This window comes from Rana temporaria, chromosome 9 (assembly GCF_905171775.1).
Source record: "Rana temporaria chromosome 9, aRanTem1.1, whole genome shotgun sequence".
NCBI lineage: Eukaryota > Metazoa > Chordata > Amphibia > Anura > Ranidae > Rana > Rana temporaria.
Window position 1 is genome coordinate 32,231,097 of NC_053497.1, and position 25,115 is coordinate 32,256,211.

A 25,115-nucleotide genomic window follows, 5' to 3' on the forward strand; every position below is an offset into this window, starting at 1 on the left:
ACGTGCATGGCTTAATCTTTGAGACAAGCATATGCTACTGGCAGGATCAACCAGGTAGGCCATCGTCTGGACCGGCCTCGTCCCACTGGGGGGGGGTGGGGGGCGCGCGCCGCGCCGCGTGCAGTGGCACTCTGCAAGCAGCACCAAAGCCATTTGAGTGTGAGCTAGGGGCACCCGATACAGCAGGATTTAAATATTTATGACCATTAAAAAAAAGGTCAGAGAACGAGGCAAGGACTCATGAAACCCTAAATAGCTGATAGCAAGTAAGGGGCAGATGTCTGGGGGTGACTGCAGAAACGGACAGAAGACCGGAGTGCCACGTGGCTTTTCACAATGGAGGAGCACTAGGGGTGAGAAGACCCTCAGCATTAACCCCTTCTGCAGTAAAAAAGTGTTAGAAAGTGGGAATTTTAAAGTCGCCTAGCAATCTAAGCAAGCAGGTACTCCTTGTGCTTAGTCCAAATCGGCTTCCTCACTTTTGAAAAGGTGGTCAGTAATGGCGACTCTCGAATTTATCTTTTGAACATTTCTGACCACAATATCTGAAACAAGAACAGTCTGTCCAACCAATCCCCTTATTTTCCTACTCTGGCAATATGAAGAGGTGATTGGTTGCCATGTACTGCAATCAATACTTCTTTTAGACACCGGCACACAAGACCATCGTTCTTCCATTGGACTTATAGCAGAGACCAAATTACACATTGTTGTTCTGGTTTCCAGCAGCAAATGTCTTCTGACCACCCACCCTTATATATATATATATATATATATATATAATCATACTGAAAGATGGCTTAAAAAACAAAGTAACAGAGCGGGAGAAAATACTCTTTATTTATCAGAAAAAGGGGACAAAAAACAAAACAAACAAAAAAACAAAATATAAATTTGTTGAGGAGCTTCTTGGATGTGGGAGAAATGGAGCAAGACTCTGACGGTAAGAACTGGACAGGGGCTTCTATTGTCAGTCGCAAGAGCCTCTCAACAATCGCTCCCCTCAATGCCTGGGCAAGGGGGCAGATTTTCCGTGACAGAGACCATATTACGAGGTGACGAGAGTCAAGGTGCCGCTTTTCCATCTGCGTAAGAATCTCTTGTATTCTGGGGTTCGTTATCCTGGGTCGGTGGTCTTTCCCAAGATCTGGGGATCCAGCGGGAAGCATTTGGAGGAAGTACCTAGGGAATAAAGTCAGTTATTACAATGGAGGCATATTTATCAAAAGACATCAGACCAGTCATTTCATCAACAATCTTCCATAAGAGATAACATATAGTAGAGCATATTATTTACCTGCACAACATTCTTTTGTGTATATCTACAAAAGCTCAGACTGCTTCTGGGCGCCGCCATCTTGGTTGCAATGTCACCAAGTGAAACACTGATAATCCCCTTCACTTCTCCAATGGCAGCTACATAACATGGGGTGAAGGGGGGGAGGGTGGAGAAACTGGACTAGCATACAAGATGTACCAAGATAAACTAAGGCAGAGCTTCATAAATTTGCTTTGAATCTTGGAGCCAGTTTTTTTTTAATTTTTAAAAACCAACAATCTTCCGGGTAGAACATGCAACGTCTTTCTGAAAGGTAACTTATCTTTTAACCCTTTCACAGCCAAAGCAGTTTTTAGTGTTTTTTTTTGCACACATTTAAAAAATAATTTTAGGCCTGAAGATTACATGAAACCCCTAAACATATTTTCTGAAAGAAAAATGATATTACCACAAAGGTTAACTCTTAAATCTGTTTGCGCCCCCGTGAAATGGTGACAAACTTCCGTACCCTATATTTTCCATAGGCCACCATTTAAAAGCCCCCTATAGGTCATCAGTTTGGCATTACAAAAGTGGTCGGGTGCTAGAATTATCGCGCTCATTTCGCCGATATACAACGGGTATCGCAATCAACGTTTTCAGGCGTATATTTGGGGGGGACGGATTGTGCTTGGGTGTAACACATTTTTTTTTACAATGAAAAGAGAAATAATTTTTTTTTTTTTTTTTTAACTTAAAAGGGGTTGTAAAGGTTTGTTTTTTATTTTCTAAATAGGTTCCTTTAAGTTAGTGCATTGTTGGTTCACTTACCCTTTCCTTCCATTTCCCTTCTAAATGTTTTTTTCCTTTGTCTGAATTTCTCACTTCCTGTTTCTCCTCGGTAAGCTTTTGCTGCTGACTAACCCCGAGCCAGAACGGCTCGGATGATGGGGGCAAGCTTACTGAGGAGGAACAAGAAGTGAGAAATTCAGACCAAGAAAAATCGAAAGAAAAGGTAAGTGAACCAACAATGCACTAGCTTAAAGGAAACTATTTAGAAAATAAAAAAACAAAACCTTTACAACCCCTTTAACCTTTTTTTCCCCTCCATCACATATGGGACAGAAAATCCCCAATGTGATAATTTTTTTAGTGACAGGTTCTCTTTAATTTAACATCCAGGGTCCTTGCATGCCTCCCCTGTACTACACTGTAATGCAGTGCGATGTGCATTGCATTTCATTCATTCTTTCCGGCCCCCGGTGGCCGGGGAAATGCTTGAGGACCCAAAAGTGATGTCACATGCTATGCCAGTCCCAGGTCCGCAGATGGGCAAGTGGAGCCCAGGATACTTATTGGGGAAGGGGGAGGTGGTCGCACGAGGGGCGGCAGCCCAGGCGCCAGGACAACATTTCTTGGCGCCATTGCAACCTGGTGTCTGGGGTTTGTCGAGCCCTGAACCAAGGGTCCCAGTGTATCGCAATTATATTCTATGGCAGGTCCAGCTTCACTCCCAGGTATTCATGGATCTTGCTGCTGGAGATTTACATAGAATGAAGTGCAAGCTTAGAGGACCATGATTCTAACCAACAGCACTGCATGAGGAGCAAATGGAAGGGATAATGGACTAACCTGCTGATAAACATCTAGGCGCTGATTTCGGACAGCTCCATAGCTTGAATGTGATGATTTTGTCCTAAACACAATAAGGAAATGTGAGAGATATCCAAATAATACCTTCATAAAAGGATAAAGTGAACTAAAAAGGTAAATCACGACATCCTGAATAAAACGCAATAAAAAGTAAACAGGACTTTCTTATACCCGCAACCAAACATTGTCAGCTGAATTTTAAAAATTGGTTTAATTTCCAATGCCCTTATATATATATAAAAAAATAATCTCACAAACACATTATATATATCTATATATAAAAATCACACACATTATATATATATATATATATATATATATATATATATATATATATATATATATATATATATATATAAATCTCACATACACACAGATATATATAAAATCTCCATCTATCTCATCTGGTAAAGCTACAAAAAAAATTAAATAAAAAGCAAGGGACTCAAAGAGAATAGGGTTACTGACGAACCCTCATGGTCATACGCCCACTCACTTAAAATATAAAAATAGTCAGCTTACGATATACACAAGAAAAATGGCAGACAAAAAGACAATATGACAAAAAAAAAAAAAAAAGGACCATATGTTCGAGCCAAAAATGGACCAAAAAAATAATCTAGATATGAAAAGCCTTTATTGAATATAGAGTATGTCTAGATATAAGCACATTCATACATCCCAAATCATAGAATACATGCCATCAACCTTATAAAAATTAGCATTGGGGACTGTATTACACTCCCTCTCATGACGAAGTGCAGGGCTGTGGTGCACCACCTCTGAAACAGCACAGGATGTGTGACCACACTCCTCATACTCCTGTTGGCAACCAGGCTTACATAGCACATTGGGACAGCCGGGTATAATTGCCAAAACTATTCACCATTAAAGCCAACAATAACCAGATAATTTAATAAGGCAATCTAGGAAGAATTGAGAAGCATAGGGATGACGGAGCGGCATAGAAATATATCACACACACTTCTGCACTTTCCGGTATTGGGTGGGAGTGCACGTCGGCTCGCTCCTGCTGTAATTTTACACAGCAGGAGCTGACCAGCGGGCCACGCGGACCCAATGTCCGCTGGCACCCAGTGATCGTTCTGTACACAGGCGGAACGACGACATGCCTATGTAGACAAGGCAGATCTGTCAGTGCAAAAGGCATGGATCCTGTTTTCCTGCTAAGCAGGAACACCGATCCATGCCTTCTACTAGTAAAAGCACCTCCCCCACTGCACTGAAACACCAGCTAGGCACACATTTAACCCTTTAATCGCCCCTGAGGTTAGTCCCTTCCCAGTGTCATTAGTACAGTGACAATGCACATTTTTGCCACTGATCACTGTATTCGTGTCACTGGTGGTCCCCAAAAAGTTTCAAAATGAGTGTCCGATTTGTCCGCCGCAATATCAGTCCCACTATAACCTGCTGATCGCCTCCATTACTAGTAAAAATAAATAAAAATTCCATAAATATATCCCATAGTTTGTAAATGCTATAAAACTTTTGTGCAAACCAATCAACATACAATTATTAGGATTTTTTTTTACCAAACATATGTAGCAGGAAATGACTTGGTTTTTTTTGGATATCTTAGAGCAGAAAGAAAAAAATGTTTTTTTAAAATAGATTGTCCTTTTTATGTTCATAAAATAAACGCAGAGGTGATCAAATGCCACCAAAATAAAGCTCCTAATGACTTAGGCACACCACCATAACTACATTTCCCAAGAGCCTTTTCCTTACATACAAGGCTCCCTGGGAGTCAAGGCAGCAACATTGTTTTGCTGGAAAAAATCTGATTATATGCATATAGAGAAGAACAGATGGGGCAGGCACAGGCAGAGATTTCTATTCCAGCAGGCAGGGTGAACATCGCCTGTTGGGATTTCAGAGCAGAAAAGGCCCCATGTGGTCAGGATCAGATGGGATGTTTGGAGCGCCCTGGAATTCTGGCAGATCCACAAGTGTTTTTCTGTACTTGCAGTGTTTAACCACTTCATTACTGGGCACTTAAACCCCCTTCGTGCCCAGACCAATTTTCAGCGCTGACGCATTTTGAATGACAATTGCGCGGTCATACAATGCTGTACCCAAATTATATTTTTATAATTTTTTCCCCACAAATAGAGCTTTCTTTTGGTGGTATTTGATCATCTCTGCGATTTTTATTTTTTGCGCTTTAAACAAAAAAAGACAGAACATTTTGAAAAGAAACACAATATTTTTTACTTTTTGTTATAATGATGTCCCAATTTTGTTTATTTTTTTTATATTTTTTTCCTCAGTTTAGGCCGATACGTATTCTTCTACATATTTTTGTTAAAAAAAAATTGCAATAAGCGTATTATTGATTGATTTGCGCAAAAGTTATAGCGCCTACAAAATAGGGGATAGATTTATGATTTATTTTTTACTAGTAATGGCGGCCATCTGCGATTTTTTTGGTCAGGCCTGCGATATTGCGACGGACGTCTCGGACACTTTTGACACAATTTTGGGACCATTCACATTAATACAGCGATCAGCGCTATAAAAATGCACTAATTACTGTATAAATGTGACTGGCAGTGAAGGGGTTAACACTAGGGGGTGAGGAAGGGGTTAAATGTATTCCCTGGGTGTGTTCTAACTGTGTGGGGGGAGGGGACTGACTGGGGGAGGTGACCGATGCTGTGTCCCTATATACAAGAGACACAGATCGGTCTCCTCTCTCCCTGACAGGACGGGGAGCTCTGTGTTTACACACAGAGCTCCACGTCCCTGCTGTCACCGCTGATCGCGGGCACCGTGGCCGCCAGGCACACGCATCGGCTTCTTAGCGATGCGCCGGGCAGTGTTTACCCGCTGCGCCCCCCCCCCCCAGCGGCGCACGCAGGTAATGCACATAAAAGGACATCCACCCGGCACTTGAGAGCCGCACTGTGGACGTCTTTCGTCTATAGCGCGGCTCTCAAGTGGTTAAGGGATAAATAAAAAAAAAATAGGAGAATGTGCACGGTTTCCAGAGATTTCTTTTTTTAGATGACTAAGCATGTTTACTGATGTTTGCTGGCACCAAAACATTTTTTTTTTTTATTATTTTACTTTTGTGTTTAGATTTCAAGATAGTTCAGTGAAAATATATAAAAGGTTCCTATTCCCCAGAAATGTCCAGATCATTATCCTTACCTTCCTCCTGCTGCATGGATACCGGCTCCGACACTTTGTAGATTATCTGGCTGCTTCACATCCAACGAATGGCTCTGATACTGCAAACGACAGACAAATGTATGCGATATTATACAGTAGTGTTTTTCACATTACACAGGGTAACCCCTAAAAAACGTGGCATGCGGCAGTCAAGTCAGACAATCCTCTGTATAGCAATTGTCTGACTGGACTGGGGACATTTTAAAGACCTCATTCCCACGAGCACCGAGGCCCAAACACTGTGGCTGAGCAGTTTCTTTACATGGAATCCGCTGCATAAACAAACGCACGCCTTCACCCCAAGTATTACTCACTATTTAATAGTAAATTACTATTGCTGCCTCTAACCTGGTGCAGGGCCAGCTGGGTGTTGTTCAGGTCTTTCTTCTCCCCCCCCCCCCCCCCCCAACTCTTCCCCCTGTGTCCTTATCCTCTTCTCTCCATGCAAGTCCTCTGTGCACCGGCTACTTGTGTTCTGCTGGACATCTACACTTTCCTGAATATTACCCATTTATTCCCTCGTAGTCCTCCCAATATATTTCCACAACAAGCTCATTTTAAAAAGTGCCACGTGGTCTGCTGTGGTTGATATAACTAGAGTAACTAATACAATTTTCTGCTTATGAGATTTTATACTCTACACAAGTTTATGGCATACACTTCTTACACATATAACATAGTATATGTGTGCGGTACAATTTATATTTGGGGCTACAAGTTATACATTTCAAAACATGATGGAAGGAAAGAAAATCAATTCATCAATAGCTTTCCTTAAAATCCCACCTGAACCAACATTCTGGTAATGAGCATAAAAAGGAAAAGTGGATGACCAATTCCCTGCATACCCCCAAGGTTATTGAGCCACCAATAGGGAAACAATCAAAACCTTAAAATGGATGTAAACCCTCCTATCATTTTCAGCCAAGGAAGCTGCCATCTTGGCCTCTGTTTAATCTTCACGGTTTGGTTGAGAGCACAACCAATGGGACAGTTAGCATTCTGGGCAAGCTGGGAATGTAACGCTTGTGGAACCTCTTTAACAGTTAGCCTCACCTCATTTCTGACACTGTGCGACATTCGGCCTGCAGCAGAGAGTTGATGTAGTGGAGGCAATGTCTGACCTACAGTGACCAGGGAAGGCTGCTGGGCTGCAGATGATAAGGATCCATATCCCATGACTGGAAGAGGAGCGTCCACCATAGACAGAAGAACCTGAAAAAACAAGAGTGAAAATTAAATTGTATAGCAGCGGGAAGGGCAGACATCTTCTCCTCAGCATGTATACACATAGTACACAGAATAGTGTCCCCTCCTCCTCAAACAATGTTACCAATACTCTACATGAAACTGAACACACATGTGCCTGTTGTGTAGGAGCTGTAGGTAGGTATCCACTCTGACCACCATGAAGAGACGAAAAATAATCAGATGCAGATGTCATATCCTGCCGGACCTGAATAGGGAGAAACAAACATTACCGTCCATTCCATCTGAGCTCAAACTTAATTCTTCCACTCCGCCCCAAAGTGACAAAAACTGCTTGTCAGTATTCAAAATGCTAAAATAATATGAAGTCTACAAGTGTAGATTTCTGTCAAACTTGTCATCAAATATGATCAACCAACCAATGGCTACACAGTCCTATTATAATCTCAGAAACATTTTTCCTAATGCAGAAGGCTGCTGGGCGATTGTTAGCCCGATGAGATGATCATCCTGGGGTACACACCTAAATAGAAAAAAAAATGGACAAGAATCTTTTAAGTTGGGGAAGGTTCAATCAAGTAATCTCCTGCTCCAATAGAAGTTCATGGAGAAGAGAGGAGACCAAGTAATTGATCTGCAGCACTCTGAAAAGGTGGGAGACTGACTGCACTCTTATGTACAATTTTACGTTAAAGAGGACCTGTAGTGTAGATACTGTGACCAAAAAAGTCAGGAAGAGGACAAAGAAATCATCATGAGTATTGCCTGTAAGATCCTAGCAGCCAATGTTTTTCCCCCATAACATGCCTTGGTCTCCGTTTGTAGGTGGCTGTCTTCTTAGATGTTGCTACCTTACATCCGAGCTGCCCATCTAATGACTGGTGATCTGATGAATTATGGAGGAATGAGGAGTGCAGATAACAGAATAAATGAAGCAGTAGCAGATCCTTTCACTGCAGATCCTCATATGTACAGCTTCCTTTCCAGCAAGAAAAGTTAGCAGAATAGTGACATCACCAAATCCAACCCCAAATCTTGTGAGACTAGCAGTCAGATGAAGCAGTGTCTTGTATCTCAGATATAAAGCTTTGAGGCTGTAGGCACACTCACATATATGAAGACAAAAAGGGTTGACAGCGCTCAGGAACTGAGCTGGAATTGATGGATAATGGCTGCAATGAACCACATGTGTACTGAAAAAGGTTGCTAGCGATTTATTCCAAAGGTTAAAATCGTACAAATTTGAATGACAATGTTACCACAAGGCTGTAAGGCTGCTGGCTCAGGCACTGATGGATCACTAGGACCGACCAGGACTCCAACCACGGAAAGCCACAAGGACACGCTAGCTGCAGTGTGTGGAGCGGAACCCGCCGGCGAGGAAAGATGGTATCACTCGCGATGTGAATAGAGCCAAGCAGCTGACTGTGTCCAGGGGAAAAAGCTCCATGTTGAGTGTAGAATGAAGGGGGCATCAACGAAGACAGGCCGGAACTGAGGTGTTGGAGAAGGAACCAGCCGCGGCCAACGTGGAGCACGGCGTCCGTTCTATTGACTACCGGTTTTACACACTTGGGTGCTTTGTCAAGTCACTGGAAAAAAGATTTCCAGTGACCCGACAGAGCACAGTGGCCGCGGCTGGTTCCTTCTCCGACACCTCAGTCCGGCACGTCTTCGGCGATAACCACTTTCTTCGATGCTCACCACGGAGCTTTTTCCCTGGACACAGTCAGCTGTTTGGCTCTATTCACATTGCCAGTGACACCATCTTTCCAATTGTCATTTGAAAAAACGACAAGAAAATATGCCTTTAAGAAGCATGGGCGGAAGTGACGTTTTGACGTCGCTATCGCCCTGCTATGCTATGGAGACGGGTGGGGGCCCATCTTGCCCTCACTCGTATCCCCGCCGAACAGGAGAGAGGACCCGATCGCCTCCGTCGCTGCCGACGGCTCCGGTAAGCGGCGGAGGGTGTGGGAGAGTGGCCCTCTTCCGCCGCCTATAACGGTGATCTTGCGGCGAATCCGCCACGGAGACCACCGTTATCGTTTAAAGGACCGCTCACAGGAAAGATGGATATCTCGGTTGTGGCAGCGGCTGCTGCTGTTACTGAGATATCCATCTTTAAATAAAAGACGTATATATACACGTGAGCGGGTCCTTAAGTGGTTAACATGAGTTTGAATGTGATTTCATAATTCTGAACACAGCTACATCCCCAGTTATAAGAGGGTGTGCTCACTTATACAACCACATTTTAGTTTTTTGTTTTTACTTCCCCAGCCTAAAAGATTTCAGTTTGTTTTTCAAATGAGCGGTATGGAAATGGTTTTAAAAAGGCAAAACGGCGCTTTCTTAGCTTTTTTGGTTCAATAGACTTCAATGAAGAAGCTGCAAAAAGCATGTACTGTATGATCAAGATAAAGGGATTGTGGAGATTTGGAGGCTGTAAGCAGCATAGTGTAATTTTTTATAATTATTTAAAAACGGTTTTAACGCATAAGTTCACCTTTGGTAACGTTAAACTCGTATTTAGGGTGCAACATGTACAAAAGCGCTCTTGTCAAATATAGAGCCAAAAGTCTGCCAGACCCCCCAGAGGGCCATACTGACCCATCAAGCAGGAACAGAATGTCCATTCATTAAAAATAAAAAAAGAAAAGAAAGAAAAAGTCTGAGTATCTGCTTCACATCTATAGGATGACTGCATGTGTAGACATTGGGGCTGAAGGTGGGCTTACAGAAGGGAAGACATTTCTACTGAGTGTTAGCAATTAATAGCCTAAAGTGCAGGATAGAGGTGGGGAGGAGACACAAGAAGCTGAAGTTGTTCTGAACATGTTATAATGTTTTAATCTTTGGACAAATAAAATGGTTAACAAACATTTTTTTAACTGTGTATTTGGCTGGAGTTCTACATTACCTAAAAACTAAAAGTTTGTGTGCTATGCCTGACTCACTTGTAACAGTTGCTGTTGCTGTTCAGTGCCGACCTGGGGCGGACAGTAGGGGCCGCTGTAGAGGAAGGCGGGTGCCTGATACAGTAAGCTGCCGGCGGACACCTTACTCAGGTCACTAAATTCCAAGTACTGGCCTTTTAGGGCGATGCCAGACAGTAGAGCAGACGTCGGCAGTAGAGCCGGGGATGAGCCCGGGGTAGGAGCGGTGTGCAGGTACAGAGGCTGTGATCTGCCATAAAGCGAGACACAATATCATTTTGCAGGCTGACAGTCTCATAGGAGACTAAGGCTTGGTACATACCAGCCTCGGCTTGTAGAAGAGCAGTGTGTACATGCAGGCTTTTACAAACTATTCAACCACTTTTGTTGAAGCCTTAAAGAAATCTTTATCTCCAGTATAGAAATATTAAACACAGAACTTAATGAGAGTGCTGTCACTTTAAACAAGCTTCTGTGTACGGCAAAATTCATATTTTGTGTAGCTTAACCACTTCAGCCCCAGAATGACCAGTATTTTTACAATACGGCACTGCGTCGCTTTGACAATTGCGCGGTCATGCAACATTGAACCCAAATTGACGTCTTTTTTCCCCACAAATAGAGCTTTCTTTTGGTGGTGTTCAATCTGCAGTTTTTATTTTTTGCACTGATCAATGTAAATATGAAACTGGCAGCGAAGGGGTTAACACTAGGGAGCGATCAAGGCGTTAAGAGTTTCCCTCAGCGTGTTCTAACTATAGGGGGGATGGACTGCCAGATCACTGTTCCCGATCACTGGGAACAGCAGATCTCCGTTGAATCATCTAGCAGAACGGGGATCCACTTGTTTACACTGGCAGATCCCCGTTCTGCCTTTGTACTAGGTGATCGCATGTTGCCGTCGGACATTCAGTTTGCCCGACCTGTAGGCACGCTCCCGAAGCTGCCGTACAGGTACAGTGATTCGCGCAGGAGAGCCGACCTGCCGCCATATAACGACGGCGGCTAGTCGGCAAGTGGTTAAAATTCCTACCTTCATTCATGCCAGGTAGTATACAGTCTCGCTGTACTTCCGGCAAGCTGTGGCTCTTATACAGGAAAGCAGTACTGTCATTTATCTGCCCCTTCCTCTACCCTTGTTCGTTTACAGAATGCCTTGTTTTCTGCTAACCACACACAAAATACAAGGCCTTCTGTGAATGGACTAGGAAAGAGTAGGGGCTGATAAAAGGACACTACGGTTTCCCTGTATGAGAGCAGCAGCTGACCGGCAGTACAGCGAGATGGTACTATCCAGCATGAATGAAAGTATACATTTTACACTACACAGAAGCAAACCAAACGTGGCATAAACATCAGCCAAGGTAACCCCCCCCCATTCACCCCCAACAGATCTGCACAAGTTTCCGCTCTAAACATCTCCATACCAAAACTAAAACTTGCTTTAAGGGCTTCAACATAACTGCTTATGGGCCTGTGTCAACAAGCTTTTGCTCATGTTAGAATTGCTTTTCACAAAATCAGCCTGAAGATTGTCAGATGGATGTCAGAGGTCAACTGATGGCAGATGCTCCTGAGGAAGGCAGAATGAGGAAATGGCATCATTACACACGCTGCAGGATGGAGGAAGGGCGAGATGGATATAAACTCCATGGTGGCTAGAGATTGCGATTTTTTTTTTACTAGTTGTGGTGCCCATTTTGTGATGCTTATGGATAAGATGTGCCGGTTGTATTTGAATATTTGTGGTATCTCTGTGACTGTGTGATGCTTAGGAGACTCGGATAGGGAAAAGACCTGATGGTTTTATTTTGCCTTTGATGGCTTATCTCCTCTTCAGTCTATTATGAATGCTTTTGCCACTCATCTACCTTACCAACCAATCAGTGTCCACCACCCGTCTCTGCCAATCCCTACACTGGTTTCCAAATGCCCCGCCAATTTAATTCAAAATACTCACATATAAAGAGATTCATAACTCTGCCCTGGGATACAGCGTCAATCTCGTCTCCAATTATCACCCAAACTGTCCTCTATGCTCCTCCAAATACCTTCTGCTCTCAAGCTCCCTGGTCTCCTCATCTCCAGGATTTCTCCAGAGCCCCTCCCACCCTCTGGAACTCTCTACCTCAGTCTGTCTGGCTATCTCCTACTCTGGCTGCCTTTAGACAATCCCTGAAAACTTATCTTATCAGGGATGCCTTCCCCACCTAACTGAACGTTTATTACTTCCATCAGCTCCCCCCCCCCCCCCCCCCAGTTATAACCTTTTGTACCACTTACCCCACCCTCTTAGATTGTAAGCTCTTATGAGCAGGGTCTCCTCAACCCTCTTGTATTTTATTGTATTGCAACTGTACTAGCTAGCTCTCTTTCATATTGTAAAGTGCATCACAATCTGTTGGCGCTATATAAATGCTGTTTAATAATAATAATTTTGAACTACCTATAATTTGGAGGAGGTCACAACTATCAGTAAGTGCGGCTCTGATGGATGATTGATCTTGTGGTGGATTGCACTGAATAAATTCATGAAGTGGATATTCTCACATATTTCTTCATCACATATTATAAAATTGGGATTGTTGTACATGAATATTTGTTGAGACTGAGGACACAGTGTATAGCGTTGTTATTTATGGAGTATATGCAGCTAAATGTACCCGTAATGAATCCTGAGACCTCAGAAGCATCTGAAACTGATGTCAAAAGCAAGTTCGTCAATACAGCCCAAAGAACGTCAACAGGTCCTAGAGCCCACTGAAAGCTTTGCAAATAGTTTGCAAAGGCCTGCTGTACACATTTCTCTTTCATAAACTGAAGTCAGTATGTAGTAGGCCTAGTACTTAAGGTGGCACTTCATCCAATTTTCTTTTTTTTTTTGTGTGTGGGGAGGGATTAGATCCTCTTGGTTACACTATGGTCTAAGGCTGGGTTCACATTTATGCGGATTGGATGCGAGGCATGGCAGGAGACTATGACCGGCTCTCAATGGAGCTGGTTCACACACCTCCGGGGAGTCTGCGCTCCGTGCTGGAAAAGGGTCCTGTGCGTCTTTTTGCCCCTGAAACGGAGAACAGGAATGCACTGAACCCCCTGCTGCGAGCGGTGGTCAGTGTGAACCCAGCCTTAGTCCTCGTTGTGGAAGTTTCCCCTGATTTCTCAGCTGAGACAGAAATGGCAATTAAAGCTTAATTGGGGTTTTAACCCCTCTCCACCATAAAAAAAAAAAAAAAGTTTTTGGCTGGCGTTCCACCTTAAGGAATAACAGGCGCAATAAACAGGAATATTTAGTGTGGATGAGGAAAATTTTTTACCTGTAGGGCTGCAGGGAAGGAGTTCCAGGTCTGTAGCCACTGCCTGTACTTGTGACGTGGACGTCCACCTGATACAGAATACAACAAGCAAATACAGCTGAGGAACTCAGGCCAACAAACCTTGTACAACAGGTCTCTTGCATTGGACATTACTGAAGGGAAAAGGGTCACCTTACTTACCTGATAGTACTGGTTTGCATAAACTCTCTGGCTCAGATCCTCTACAAGGAAAAAACAAAAAAACAATTTGTATGCTATAAAGGCCAAAAGCATGTGGACACCCTTCCCAATTGTTGAGTTCAGGGTCCCGTTAATACTACAGTATACAGAATTGTGAGCTTCCAACCTAGTGACAACTGTTTGGGGACGCTCACTTTCTGTTCCAGTATGACTGTGCCCCTGTGTACAAAGCCAGTGCCATAAAGACATGCCTTGATGAGTTTGGAGTAAGTGAAATCAAGTTGCCTGCACAAAGCTCTGATCTCAATCCTACTGAACACCTTAGAGATGTACACCAATTGCAAGACAGGTTTTCTCATCCAACACCTGACCTCACAAATCTTTTTTTTTTGCCTAAATGGTCACAAATTCCTACAGATGCAATTTAAAATCTTGTGGAAAGCCCTTCCTGATGAGTGGAGGATCATATAGTTGCAAAGGAAGCACCTCCATCTATTTGAAATGGGATGTCCAACAAGTTCAATCAGGTGTTTTGGTTAAGTGTTTCCCCTTGACCTCAGGAAGATTTACCCCTCTTTATGACCAGGCAATTTTTTTGCAATACAGCACTGTGTTACTTTAGCTGCATGCGCTGTCATGCAATGCTTTACCCATATACAATTTGTAATTTTTTCCCCCACAAATAGAGCTTTCTTTTGGTGGCATTTGATCACCACTGAGTTTTTATTTTCTCACTGACATCACCAGTGACACAAATACAGTGATAATACTACACACAGTAACTGTACTAATGATACTGGCTGGCAAGAGGTTAACATTTAGGGCGATCAAGGAGTTAAATATGTGCCAATGTGTGTACAATGAGCTGCATTTACTAAGATCCGTTTCTCATCCCTGCTTTTCAGGAATAAGAAACTGACAGATCGCTCCCTCTGTACAGAGCTCTGTATTGATTGCAAAAACAGAGCCCTGGGCTGTGATTGTACGCAGCCGATTAGCAGGTCCCAGCCATAAATCATTGGGCGGGACTTGATAACAGGCGCCCACTGTGTACAATCGCAGCGGGTGCTGGGTGGGGGGGTGCATAAACCCAAAAATAGAAAGCGACGTACGAGTACGCTACAGCTTGTCCGCAGTACGTGGTGGGCAGGCAGTCACCAAGTGGTTAAGGTAAAAAACTGAGTGCAGCTCCCCCTCATACTTACCTGAGTCCCTTCTCGATCCACCACTGTGCACGAGAGCAGCGGCTCTCTCCCTCCTCATAGGCTCATATAGCAGTGGAAGCCACTGGCTTCTGCATCTCAATCACAACCAGTGTGGAGGAAGCAGGGAGGGGCGGAACTGCACTCTGCGTGTCTTGCTATGACTGGCGCTGCTATGATTGGCACTTTGCATAGGGGAGGAACCGAGGAGCGCTGGAGGGGGACCTGAGAAGAGGAGGAATGGGGCTGCTCTGTGCAAAACCATTACACAGAGCAGATCAGTATAGCATGTTTGTTATTTTAAAGAAGAAGAAGAAGAAGAAAAAGGGGGTACAATCACATTAATAGTTTTCTGCAAACACATACCTGGCATGTGAGATTTCCCCCCATCGGAGACAGCAGGGGACTGGCTTATCTGCAGATGATCCAAGGAGGGCCCAGTGGAAGCTGAATGCGCTTGGAGATGCCAGGACTGAGTAGAGGGGCCAGTCTGCAAGTTAACAGGGAGGATGAAAGTCAAAAATAATAAAATATTATAGTGTAACTAAAAGGTAAAAAACTGTTCTTTAGTTGTCGATAGGTTGGAGAGAGATTTGAACACCTCAGTTGTTCTTTTTACAAAAGAGCTTATTCGCAGAATTAAAAAAAACAATTATACAGTGGAACCTCGGATTACGAGCATAATCCGTTCCAGGTAATCCAGGTAATCCAAAGTACTCGCATATCAAAGCGAGTTTCCCCATTGAAGCCAACGGAAACGAAAATAATTTATTCCGCATTGACTTCAATGGGATGCGGGGGGGTTGGGGGGGCTGGAGAATCTCGGAAACGGCCAACAGAGAGGATATTAGTTTTGGTGGCACCTGGATTCCTTCACTTTGCAGGGGATGTCCCCTCATTTCCTGTTTTGGCAATGGGACAGGAAGTAAAGGGAAATCTCCCCAATGAGACGGACGGCAAACAAACAAAAAAAAAACGAAAAAAAAGAAAGAAAAAAGGAAAAAAAAAAAACCCCCCTCCCTTACTCTATTCAAAATGAAAAAAAAAAAAACTTTCAGGAGGAGGGGGTGCAGATACCTGTCTAAAGACAGGTATTTGCACCCACTACCGGCCACACAGTCTGCAGGTAGACTGCGGATTTCAGATCCCGTCCTCCCACACCCGTTGTGTTCTGGGAAACACATGGCTCCCAGCGGGGACCAGTGAGCATGGTGCAGCGCGACTCGCGCATGCGCTGTAGGGAACCGGGCAGTGAAGCCACAATGCTTCACTTCCTGGTTCCCTCACCGAGGATGGCGGTGGGGGCAGCAGAGTGATGAGCGATCGGACTCCTGGACAGGCAAGTGTCCTTATATTAAAAGTCAGCAGCTGCAGTATTTTTAGATTTTTTCGGCGGAGATCCGCTTTAAGCTGCAATTGGGAGGTTTATGGTAATTACCGTAGATGTAGGATGCCTTTAAAACGGACAGCACGGCTGGACATTTACAAGATGTCCCTAATTTCCAGGGTAATAGACAAGCCACCTCCCCAGCTCACTATACAGCGCAAACTATTGCTAATGCAAATTCTGACTTCCAGAAGGTAAGCAGCTGCGCGAGAACCATAAAGGTCCAGGCGAGCGCTCTGCGGGCATACTGTAACAAGTACTGTACAATCTGGCAACTTATGTTGTCTACTATTCATCAGTAGTTTGGATCATTTTAAGGCCATTACAGGTGTAAACACATAAGATGCCAGGGTACAAGAGGAACAGCAATATTTCTTAAGACTTACCATGCCAGAATACCGGCTTGCAGTGCCATGTGTGTCCCTGGCATGCTTGGTGCCTTCAGCGTGAGCAAACTGGTTGTTTTAATTGTACCAAGAGAAAGAAAAATTGCAGAAGATCAGATAAAAAATGACAAAGTTTGGCACATGACATGGCAGTTAGGAGTTACAACAGGCCCAATTTATAAAAAGTTATGTAAATATTTTAGTCCTTACCTTAGGATTTGGAGACTGAGGAGCCGAGGAGAGAGAAGAGGGTGTGCTGGGTCCTCGTGGACATTCTGATGCAGGTTTCTGGGCACGCTCCATCCCGATTGGATCAGGAGGAATTCCTGATGACTATAAATAAACGGCAGAGATTTGTTAAAGTATAGCAAAATTCTAGTAAAATTTGATTTTGAACACACCACTGGTGACCATCAAATAAATTATTAAAAATAGATTAAAATTCTGATGCAACATTTGAAAACATCATATAAAAAAAGTTGTAACAATAATTCATTACACCTTCGATGTACAGTATCTAACAAAAGTGAGTACACCCCTCACATTTTTGTATATATTTTTTTTATATCTTTTCATGTGACAACACTGCAGAAATTACACTTTGCTACACTGTAAAGTGCCGAGTGTACAGCGTGTACAAGTTATTTTGAGGGGACAGCACATTTACACCAAGACACAGCCATTAATGTCTAAACCGCTGGCAACAAAAGCGAGTACACCCCTAAGCAAAACTGTCCAAATTGGGCCCGATTAGTCATTTTCCCTCCCCAATGTCATGTGACTCATTAGTGTTACAAGGTCTCAGGTGTGTTTAAATTGGTGTTATCGCTCTCACTTTCTCATACTGGTCACTGGAAGTTCAACATGGCACCTCATGGCAAAGAACTCTGAGGATCTGAAAAATTCAAAATGTTGCTCTACATAAAGATGGCCTAGGCTATAAGAAGATTTGCCAAGACCCTGAAACTGAGCTGCGGCATGGTGGCCAAGACCATACATCGGTTTAACAGGACAGGTTCCACTCAGAACAGGCCTCACTATGGTCAACCAGAGAAGTTGAGTGTGCGTGCTCAGCGTCATATATGGAGGTCGTCTTTGGAAAATAGATGCATGAGTGCTGCCAGCATTGCTGCAGAGGTTGAAGGGGTGGGGGGTCAGCCTGTTAGTGCTCTGCTTCAAATTGGTCTGCATGGCTGTCATCCCAGAAGGAAGCCTCTTCTAAAGATAATACACAAGAAAGCCCGGTGTTTGCTGAAGACAAGCAGACCAAGGACATGGATTGCTGGAACCATGTCCTGTGGTCTGATGAGACCAAGATAAACTTATTTGGTTCAGATGGTGTCGAGCGTGTGTGGTGGCAACCAGGTGAGGAGGACAAAGACAAGTGTGTCTTGCCTACAGTCAAAGCATGGTGGCGGGAGTGTCATGGTCTGGGGCTGCATGAGTGCTGCCGACACTGGGGAGCTACAGTTCATTGAGGGAACCATGAATGCCAACATGTACTGTGACATACTGAAGCAGAGCATGATCCCCTCCCTTCAGAGACTGGGCCGCAGGACAGTGTTCCAACATAATTATCCCAAACACACCTCCAAGATAACCACTGCCTTGATAAAGAAGCTGAGGGTAAAGGTGATGGACTGACCAAGCATGTCTCCAGACCTAAACTCTATTGAGCATCTGTGGGGCATCCTCAAATGGAAAGTGGAGGAGCGCAAGGTCTCCAACATCCACCAGCTCTGTGATGTCGTCATGGAAGAGGACTCCAGTGGAAACCTGTGATGTTCTGGTGAACTCCATGCCCAAGAGGGTTAAGGCAGTGCTAGAAAATAATGGTGGCCTTTACATTGCAGTAAAGTGTCATTTCTTCAGTGTTGTCACATGAAAAGATATAATAAAATATTTATAAAAATGTGAGGGGTGCACTCACTTTTGGGGTCTATGTGTTTTGTGAGAAACCAGAGAGGGAGCCACACTGTACCCCATGCCGTACTCCGTGCCACCAGAGAGCCATGCTGTTCCCACGCAACCAGAGAGCCGCGCTGTACCCCACACCACGATTTACTCCGCGCCACCAGAGAGCTACGCTGTTCCCTTGCCACCAGAGAGCCACGTCCCTCTGTCCTTCACCCACGGCATCCCTCTGTCCTCTCCCCATGAATATGACAGGGCGGGTCTTAAAGAAGGGGTGTGGCTTTGACAGGAAGGGGTGGGTCATATTTAAATTGGGGGGTGCGCAAGTTTAGTCAGGCCTAGGGCAGCACAAAACCTAAATACACCTCTGATGTCAAGGTGTATTCTTTATTCATAGGGCCAATTTGTGCTATTTGTTAATCTTTTTGTAGAAGTGCTTTTGCATGATAACTAACATCTTTGTATTGATCTTTGTGGGTCCTGAGGAATTGGCGTGGCCACGAAACGCGTAGACCTCTCTCAAGGACATACTGTACATCAAAAGTGTAACTTTTATATGAAATCTTCAAATGTTACATCAGAATTTTAATCTATTTTCAATAACATTATTACTTTTCATGCAAGTTGGATGTTATTTTATTTAACGGTCACTATTGAACTACTAGAATTTTGCTATGCTATATACATTGGAATGATACCTTTGCTAGACCACATTTATGTTTGTTTATCCTGGTTACAAATTTGCATATGATGAAAGAACTTCACAACTACTTTGGAGTACAGCCGTGGCCAAAAGTTTTGAGAACGACACAAAAATTGTTTTCACAAAGTCTGCTGCCTCAGTTTTTAGGATAGCAATTTGCATATACTCCAGAATGTTATGACTATTGAACAGATGAATTGCAATTCATTGCAAAGTCCCATTTTCCAATGAAAATTAACTTAATCCTCCCCAAAAAAATTATTTCCACTGCATTTTGGCCTGGTCACAAAAGGACTAGCTGACATGTCAGTAATTCTCTGGTTAACACAGGTGTCCGTGTTGACGAGGACAAGGCTGGAAACCACTCTGTAATGCGGATTGAGTTACAATAACAGACTGGAAGCTTTAAAAGAGGGTGGTGCTTAAAATCATTGTTCCTATGTTAACCATGGTTACCTGCAAAGAAAATGTGCAGTCATCATTGCTTTGCACACAAAGGGATGCCCAAGCAGGGATATTGCTGCTACTAAGATTGGACCTAAATCAACCATTTATCGGATCATCAGGAACTTCAATTGTTGTGAAGAAGGCTTCAGGGCACCCAAGAAAATCCAAGCGCCAGAAAGTCTCCTACAGTCGATTCAGCTGCGGGTTTGGGACACCACCAGTGCAGAGCTTGCTTAGGAATGGCAGCAGTCAGGTGAGTACATCGGCATGCACAGTGAGGATTTGAAGGGTGGCCTGGTGTCAAGAAGGGCAGCAAAGAAGCAACTTCTCTCCAGGAAAAACATCAGGAACAGACTGATATTCTGCAAAGTGTACAGGGATTATACTGCTGAGCACTGGGGAAAAGTCATTTTTTCTGATGAATCCCCTTTCTGATTGTTTGGGGGATCCGTAAAAAACCTTGTCCGGAGAAGATAAGGTGAGCGCTACCATCAGTCCTGTGTCATGCCAACATTAAAGCATCCGAGATTAACCATGTGTGGTGTTGCGTCTCAGAGAAGGGAGTGGGGGGCTCACTCACAATATCGCCTAAGAACACAGCCATGAATAAAGAATGGTACAAAAATACCCTCTGAGAGCAACTTCTCCCAACCATCCAAGAACAGTTTGACGATATACAATGCCTTTTCCAGCTTGATGGAGCACCTTGCCATAAGGCCAAAGTCATAACCAAGTAGCTTGGGGAACAAAACATTGACATTTTGGGTCCATGGCCATGAAACTCCCCAGACCTTAATCCTATTGAGAACTTGTGGTCAATCCTCAAGAGGCGGGTGAACAAAAAAAACTCCCACAAATTCTGACAAACTCCAAGCATTGATTATGCAAGAATGGGGTTCCAGTCAGTCAGTATGTTGACTGACAGCAGGGCGGATTGCAGAGGTCTCGAAAAAGAAGGGTCAACACTGCCAATATCTGCATAAACTTCATGTAATTGCCAATAAAAGCCTAATGCCGCGTACACGCGACCGTTATTCATGTAATGGAAAAAAACAAAGTCTTTCTCGACGTGATTTGTCGTGATTCCTCTCAAGTCTGCCTTGCATACACACGTTCGTGAAAAAAAATGCTCTAGCAAAGCGCGGTGTTGTACGACGGACGGACGGACGGACAGACCGAGCGCTCCCGTCTCATACCTTGCTTCTGAGCATGTGCGTTTCTTCCCCCCTCGTTAAAGCCTACACACACAATCGTTTTTCACGACGTGAAAAAAAACGATGTGAAAAATGAGAAAAAAAAGGAGCAGGTTCTACATTTTTAATGGGCATTTTTCTCGTCGAGAAAAATGCTCTGGAGCCTACACACGACCATTTTTCATGACCAATTTAAAAAATGGCATTTTTCTCGTCATGAAAAACGGTCATTACACTTATAAAATGCTTGTAATTATATGTCAATATAAATTGGAACATCTGACAAAAAGATCTAAAAACACTGAAGCAGCAGACTTTGTAAAAATGTATATTTGTGTCATTCGCGAAACACTTGGCCACCGCTGTACATACATATATGCCTTTTGTAAATCCATATGTTTTCCCCTGCTGATTGCAGTGCTGACTCACAAGCCGTCAATCAAAGGAAAAGTTATGGCTGGCGTTGTGGTCTTATACTGAGCACGGTAGATATAGGAATGCTGTGCAAAGTCAAATGCACAACGTGCCTGTATCAAACAGCAGGATGACAGAGGACATAAACTGACCACGCTAGCATGATCAGCTGCCAAACTCGGCATGGTCAGTTTATTACTAGGAAGAAAGCAACTAGCAGGATCAACCAGATAATACCGAAGTTTTGCAGGCACAAAGAAAATGGTAGTTTAAGAGCTACTTCAGAGTAACTTCAAACAAATATTCAGCAGGTACAGGGTCAAAGACACTAGAAGTTGGGAAGGAGAAATAATGTGCAAAGAATGCAGACACTGCCTGTTGTAAACCCCGCCCCCCCCCCCCCCCCCCCATAGCACCTATTCAAAAAAAAAAGGATTTTTTGTACTCACCGTAAAATCCATTTCTCTGAGTTCATAGACGGACACAGCATCCTTTGACCTTAGGGTTATGCTTCTTCCTACCAGGAGATTTAGGCAGAATTCTACAGCACTTAAGGTGTTAAAAACTTTCCTTCATGCCGCTCCTCCCAGGGGGCGTGGCTCCCCCAGGCATAACCCCCACTCTGCTTTAGCAGCCTCAGTTCGTAACAAGCAGTACAAACAAAGGAGGGGTGGGTGCTGTGTCCGTCTATGAACTCAGAGAAATGGATTTTACGGTGAGTACAAAAAATCCTTTTTTCTCTTTCGTTCATAGACGGACACAGCATCCTTTGACCTTAGGGACGTCCCCAAGCAGTGTCAAAAAAATTCGAGGGGTGGGAAAATAACACAGCAAAAACAGGTTACACCCCAAACAAAACCGGAGTTACTCAACGGAGGAACTCCAACCTTAAACTGCCGCCTGTAACACCCTGCGGCCGAAGGAGGCATCAGAAGATGCACTCACATCCACCTTATAAAACTTTGAAAAAGTGTGGAACGACGACCAGGTCGCTGCCTTACACACCTGTAACACAGAGGCTTGGTGTCGGAAGCCCAGGAGGCCCCGATCGCCCTGGTCGAATGCGCCATGACCCGAAAGGGAGGCGCCCGCCCCTTCAGGGCGTAGGCCTGAAGCACAACCTGTCGGATCCACCTGGAAATGGTGGCCGACGAGACTGCCAGGCCCTTACTGGGACCGGACACAGACACGAACAGCGAGTCCGACTTCCGGAACGGAGCTGTCGCCGACAAGTAAACTCGAAGGGCCCGAACCACATCCAGAGAATGTAAAGAGGCCTCCTTCGGGTTCTTCGGCTGAGGACATAATGATGGAACAACAATGTCCTCGTTAATGTGAAAGGCCGAAACGACCTTCGGAAGAAAAGAGGGCTGCGGGCGCAGCACCGCCTTATCCTGATGGATGACCAAGTAGGGGGCCTTGCAATACAAGGCCGCCAGTTCAGACACTCGTCTGATAGAGGTAATAGCTACCAGAAAGACCACCTTCTGCGACAAAGTCAGCAAGGGGATCTCCCGAATGTCCTCAAAGGGGGCACGCTGAAGCGCCGAGAGGACCAAGTTCAAGTCCCAAGAAGGTAGCGGAGGGCGCACCGGGGGGGCCACATGCCGGACCCCCTGCACAAACGTGCGAACCAAAGAATTCGCTGCCAAGGGACGCTGAAAATAAACAGCCTGAGCAGAAATCTGACTCTTGATCGTGCTCAAGGCAAGAGCCTGGTCCACTCCCCGCTGTAGGAACAGCAGGATCCGGGACACCACGTAAGTACGGGGGTGCCACTTCATCTCCTCACACATAGAGATGTATGCTTTCCATGTACGATGGTAAATTTTTCGAGAAGTGGACTTCCGTGCACGCAGCATGGTAGAGATTACCGGGCCCGACAGGCCCCGGTCCTTCAGTACCTGGTTTTCAACAGCCACGCCGTTAAAGCCAGTGACCGTAAAGCAGGATGGAAGATCGGGCCCTGAGACAGGAGATCTTCCCTCAGAGGCAGACGCCAGGGGGCGTCTGTCACCAGACGTACCAGGTCCGCGTACCAAGAGCGACGCGGCCAATCCGGGGCGATCAGGATCGTTGGAATACCTTCGGCTTCCACCCTGCGCAGCAGGCGGGGTAGGAGCCTTAGAGGAGGGAAGGCGTAAATCAGGTGATATTGACCCAGGGAGCCACTGACGCGTCTGCCCACGGGTCCCTTGACCTAGCCACAAACCGTGGTACCTTCCGATTGAGACGGGACGCCAGAAGGTCCACGTCTGGAGTGCCCCATTTTTGGCACAGGATCTGAAACACCTCCGGGTGGAGAGACCACTCCCCTTGATCCAGAGTCATGCGACTTAGGAAGTCGGCTTGCCAATTCAGAACTCCCGGAATGTATACCGCCGACAGGGCCGGAACGGACCTTTCGGCCCACCGAAGTATGTGAGCGACCTCCGTCGCCGCGGCCGAGCTCCTTGTGCCGCCCTGATGATTGATGTACGCCACGGCCGTGGCGTTGTCGGACTGGATCCTGACAGGACGGCCCTGTAGCTCCAGCGACCACCTGACAAGGCACAGCTTGATCGGCAGGCGGGACTCCTCCCGAGTCCAGCGCCCCTGGGCTGACTGGGTGCCCCAGACGCCCCCCCAGCCGAAGAGGCTGGCATCCGTCGTGACCACTGTCCAGCGGCACGGAAGAAAAGACTTCCCGGACCGAAGCACCAGAGACGTCAGCCACCATGCCAGGGAAGACTTGGCCAGATGGCTCAACCGAATCTGGTGATCCAGAGAAGATGGGACCCTGTCCCATCGTGACAGAATCTCCTTCTGTAGTACCCTGGTGTGGATTGGGCATACAGAACTGCCTCGAAGGAGGCCACCATCAGACCCAGAACCCGCATGCAGAAGCGAAGAGATGACCACTTCTGGGTCAACAACTGTCTCACTGCAGATTGCAGGGTCAGCAGGTTTTGCGATGGGAGGAACACTTTTGTCTCCCCCGAATCCAAAACCAGCCCCAGGGGTTCCAGCCTCTGGGACGGAACCAACACTGATTTTCTGAGATTCAGAAACCAGCCGAACTCCTGCAGAGTCCGACACGTGATGGACACGTCCTCCTCTAACTCTGAGCCTGAAGAAGCTCTCAGGAGAAGGTCGTCCAGGTATCCCACGATAGCGATCCCTCGCTGCCGTAGCAAGGCCAGGATCGGGGCGAGCACCTTGGTGAACACCCGTGGTGCCGACGCCAGCCCGAACGGGAGGGCCACGAATTGATAGTGGTCCTCCCCGATCGCAAAGCGCAGATACCTTTGGTGGCTTGTGCAAACGGGAACATGCAGGTATGCGTCCATGATGTCTAAGGACGCCATGAAGTCCCCCTGGTGGAGGGACGCCATGATAGAACGGACCGACTCCATCCTGAATCGCTGCACCTTGACAAAGGAGTTGAGGGCCTTTAGGTCCAGGATAGGGCGAACCCCTCCCTTCTTGGGGACCACGAACAGATTGGAGTAGAACCCCCGAAACCGTTCCAGCGAGGGGACCGGCACAACCACCCCCCTGTCCAGAAGATCCTGGACAGCCCCGGACAGGGCTAGCCGACGATCCGGAGGAAGCTGGAGGTTGGATGGAAAAAAATCTGTTTGGGGGACAAGAAAGGAACTCTATCTTGTACCCCGAGGCGACCACCTCGCAAACCCAACGGTCGGATAGAAGAGAATTCCACCGATCCACGAAG

At 45.3% G+C, this 25,115-nt stretch overlaps 1 protein-coding gene across 6 annotated transcripts in view; it reads right to left on the minus strand.

The window, feature by feature from the left end:
* Positions 1 to 818: 818 nt before the first annotated feature.
* Positions 819 to 25,115, minus strand: part of PRRC2A (proline rich coiled-coil 2A) — a 122,446-nt gene continuing 98,149 nt past the window's right edge. For 5 of the 6 annotated variants that reach the window (XM_040323104.1, XM_040323102.1, XM_040323103.1 and 2 more), the window contains 11 exons: positions 16,940 to 17,062; positions 16,730 to 16,798; positions 15,323 to 15,446; positions 13,755 to 13,795; positions 13,575 to 13,642; positions 10,279 to 10,507; positions 7,470 to 7,565; positions 7,166 to 7,324; positions 6,089 to 6,168; positions 2,891 to 2,954; positions 819 to 1,182 (listed from right to left, as the gene is read on the minus strand). In XM_040323104.1, the coding sequence (XP_040179038.1) occupies positions 1,066 to 1,182; positions 2,891 to 2,954; positions 6,089 to 6,168; positions 7,166 to 7,324; positions 7,470 to 7,565; positions 10,279 to 10,507; positions 13,575 to 13,642; positions 13,755 to 13,795; positions 15,323 to 15,446; positions 16,730 to 16,798; positions 16,940 to 17,062 (1,170 nt within the window). In that variant the 3' untranslated portion in view covers positions 819 to 1,065. Of the gene's footprint in view, positions 1,183 to 2,890; positions 2,955 to 6,088; positions 6,169 to 7,165; positions 7,325 to 7,469; positions 7,566 to 10,278; positions 10,508 to 13,574; positions 13,643 to 13,754; positions 13,796 to 15,322; positions 15,447 to 16,729; positions 16,799 to 16,939; positions 17,063 to 25,115 lie in introns of those variants that run through there. The other variant, XR_005743489.1, reaches the window with a different exon arrangement.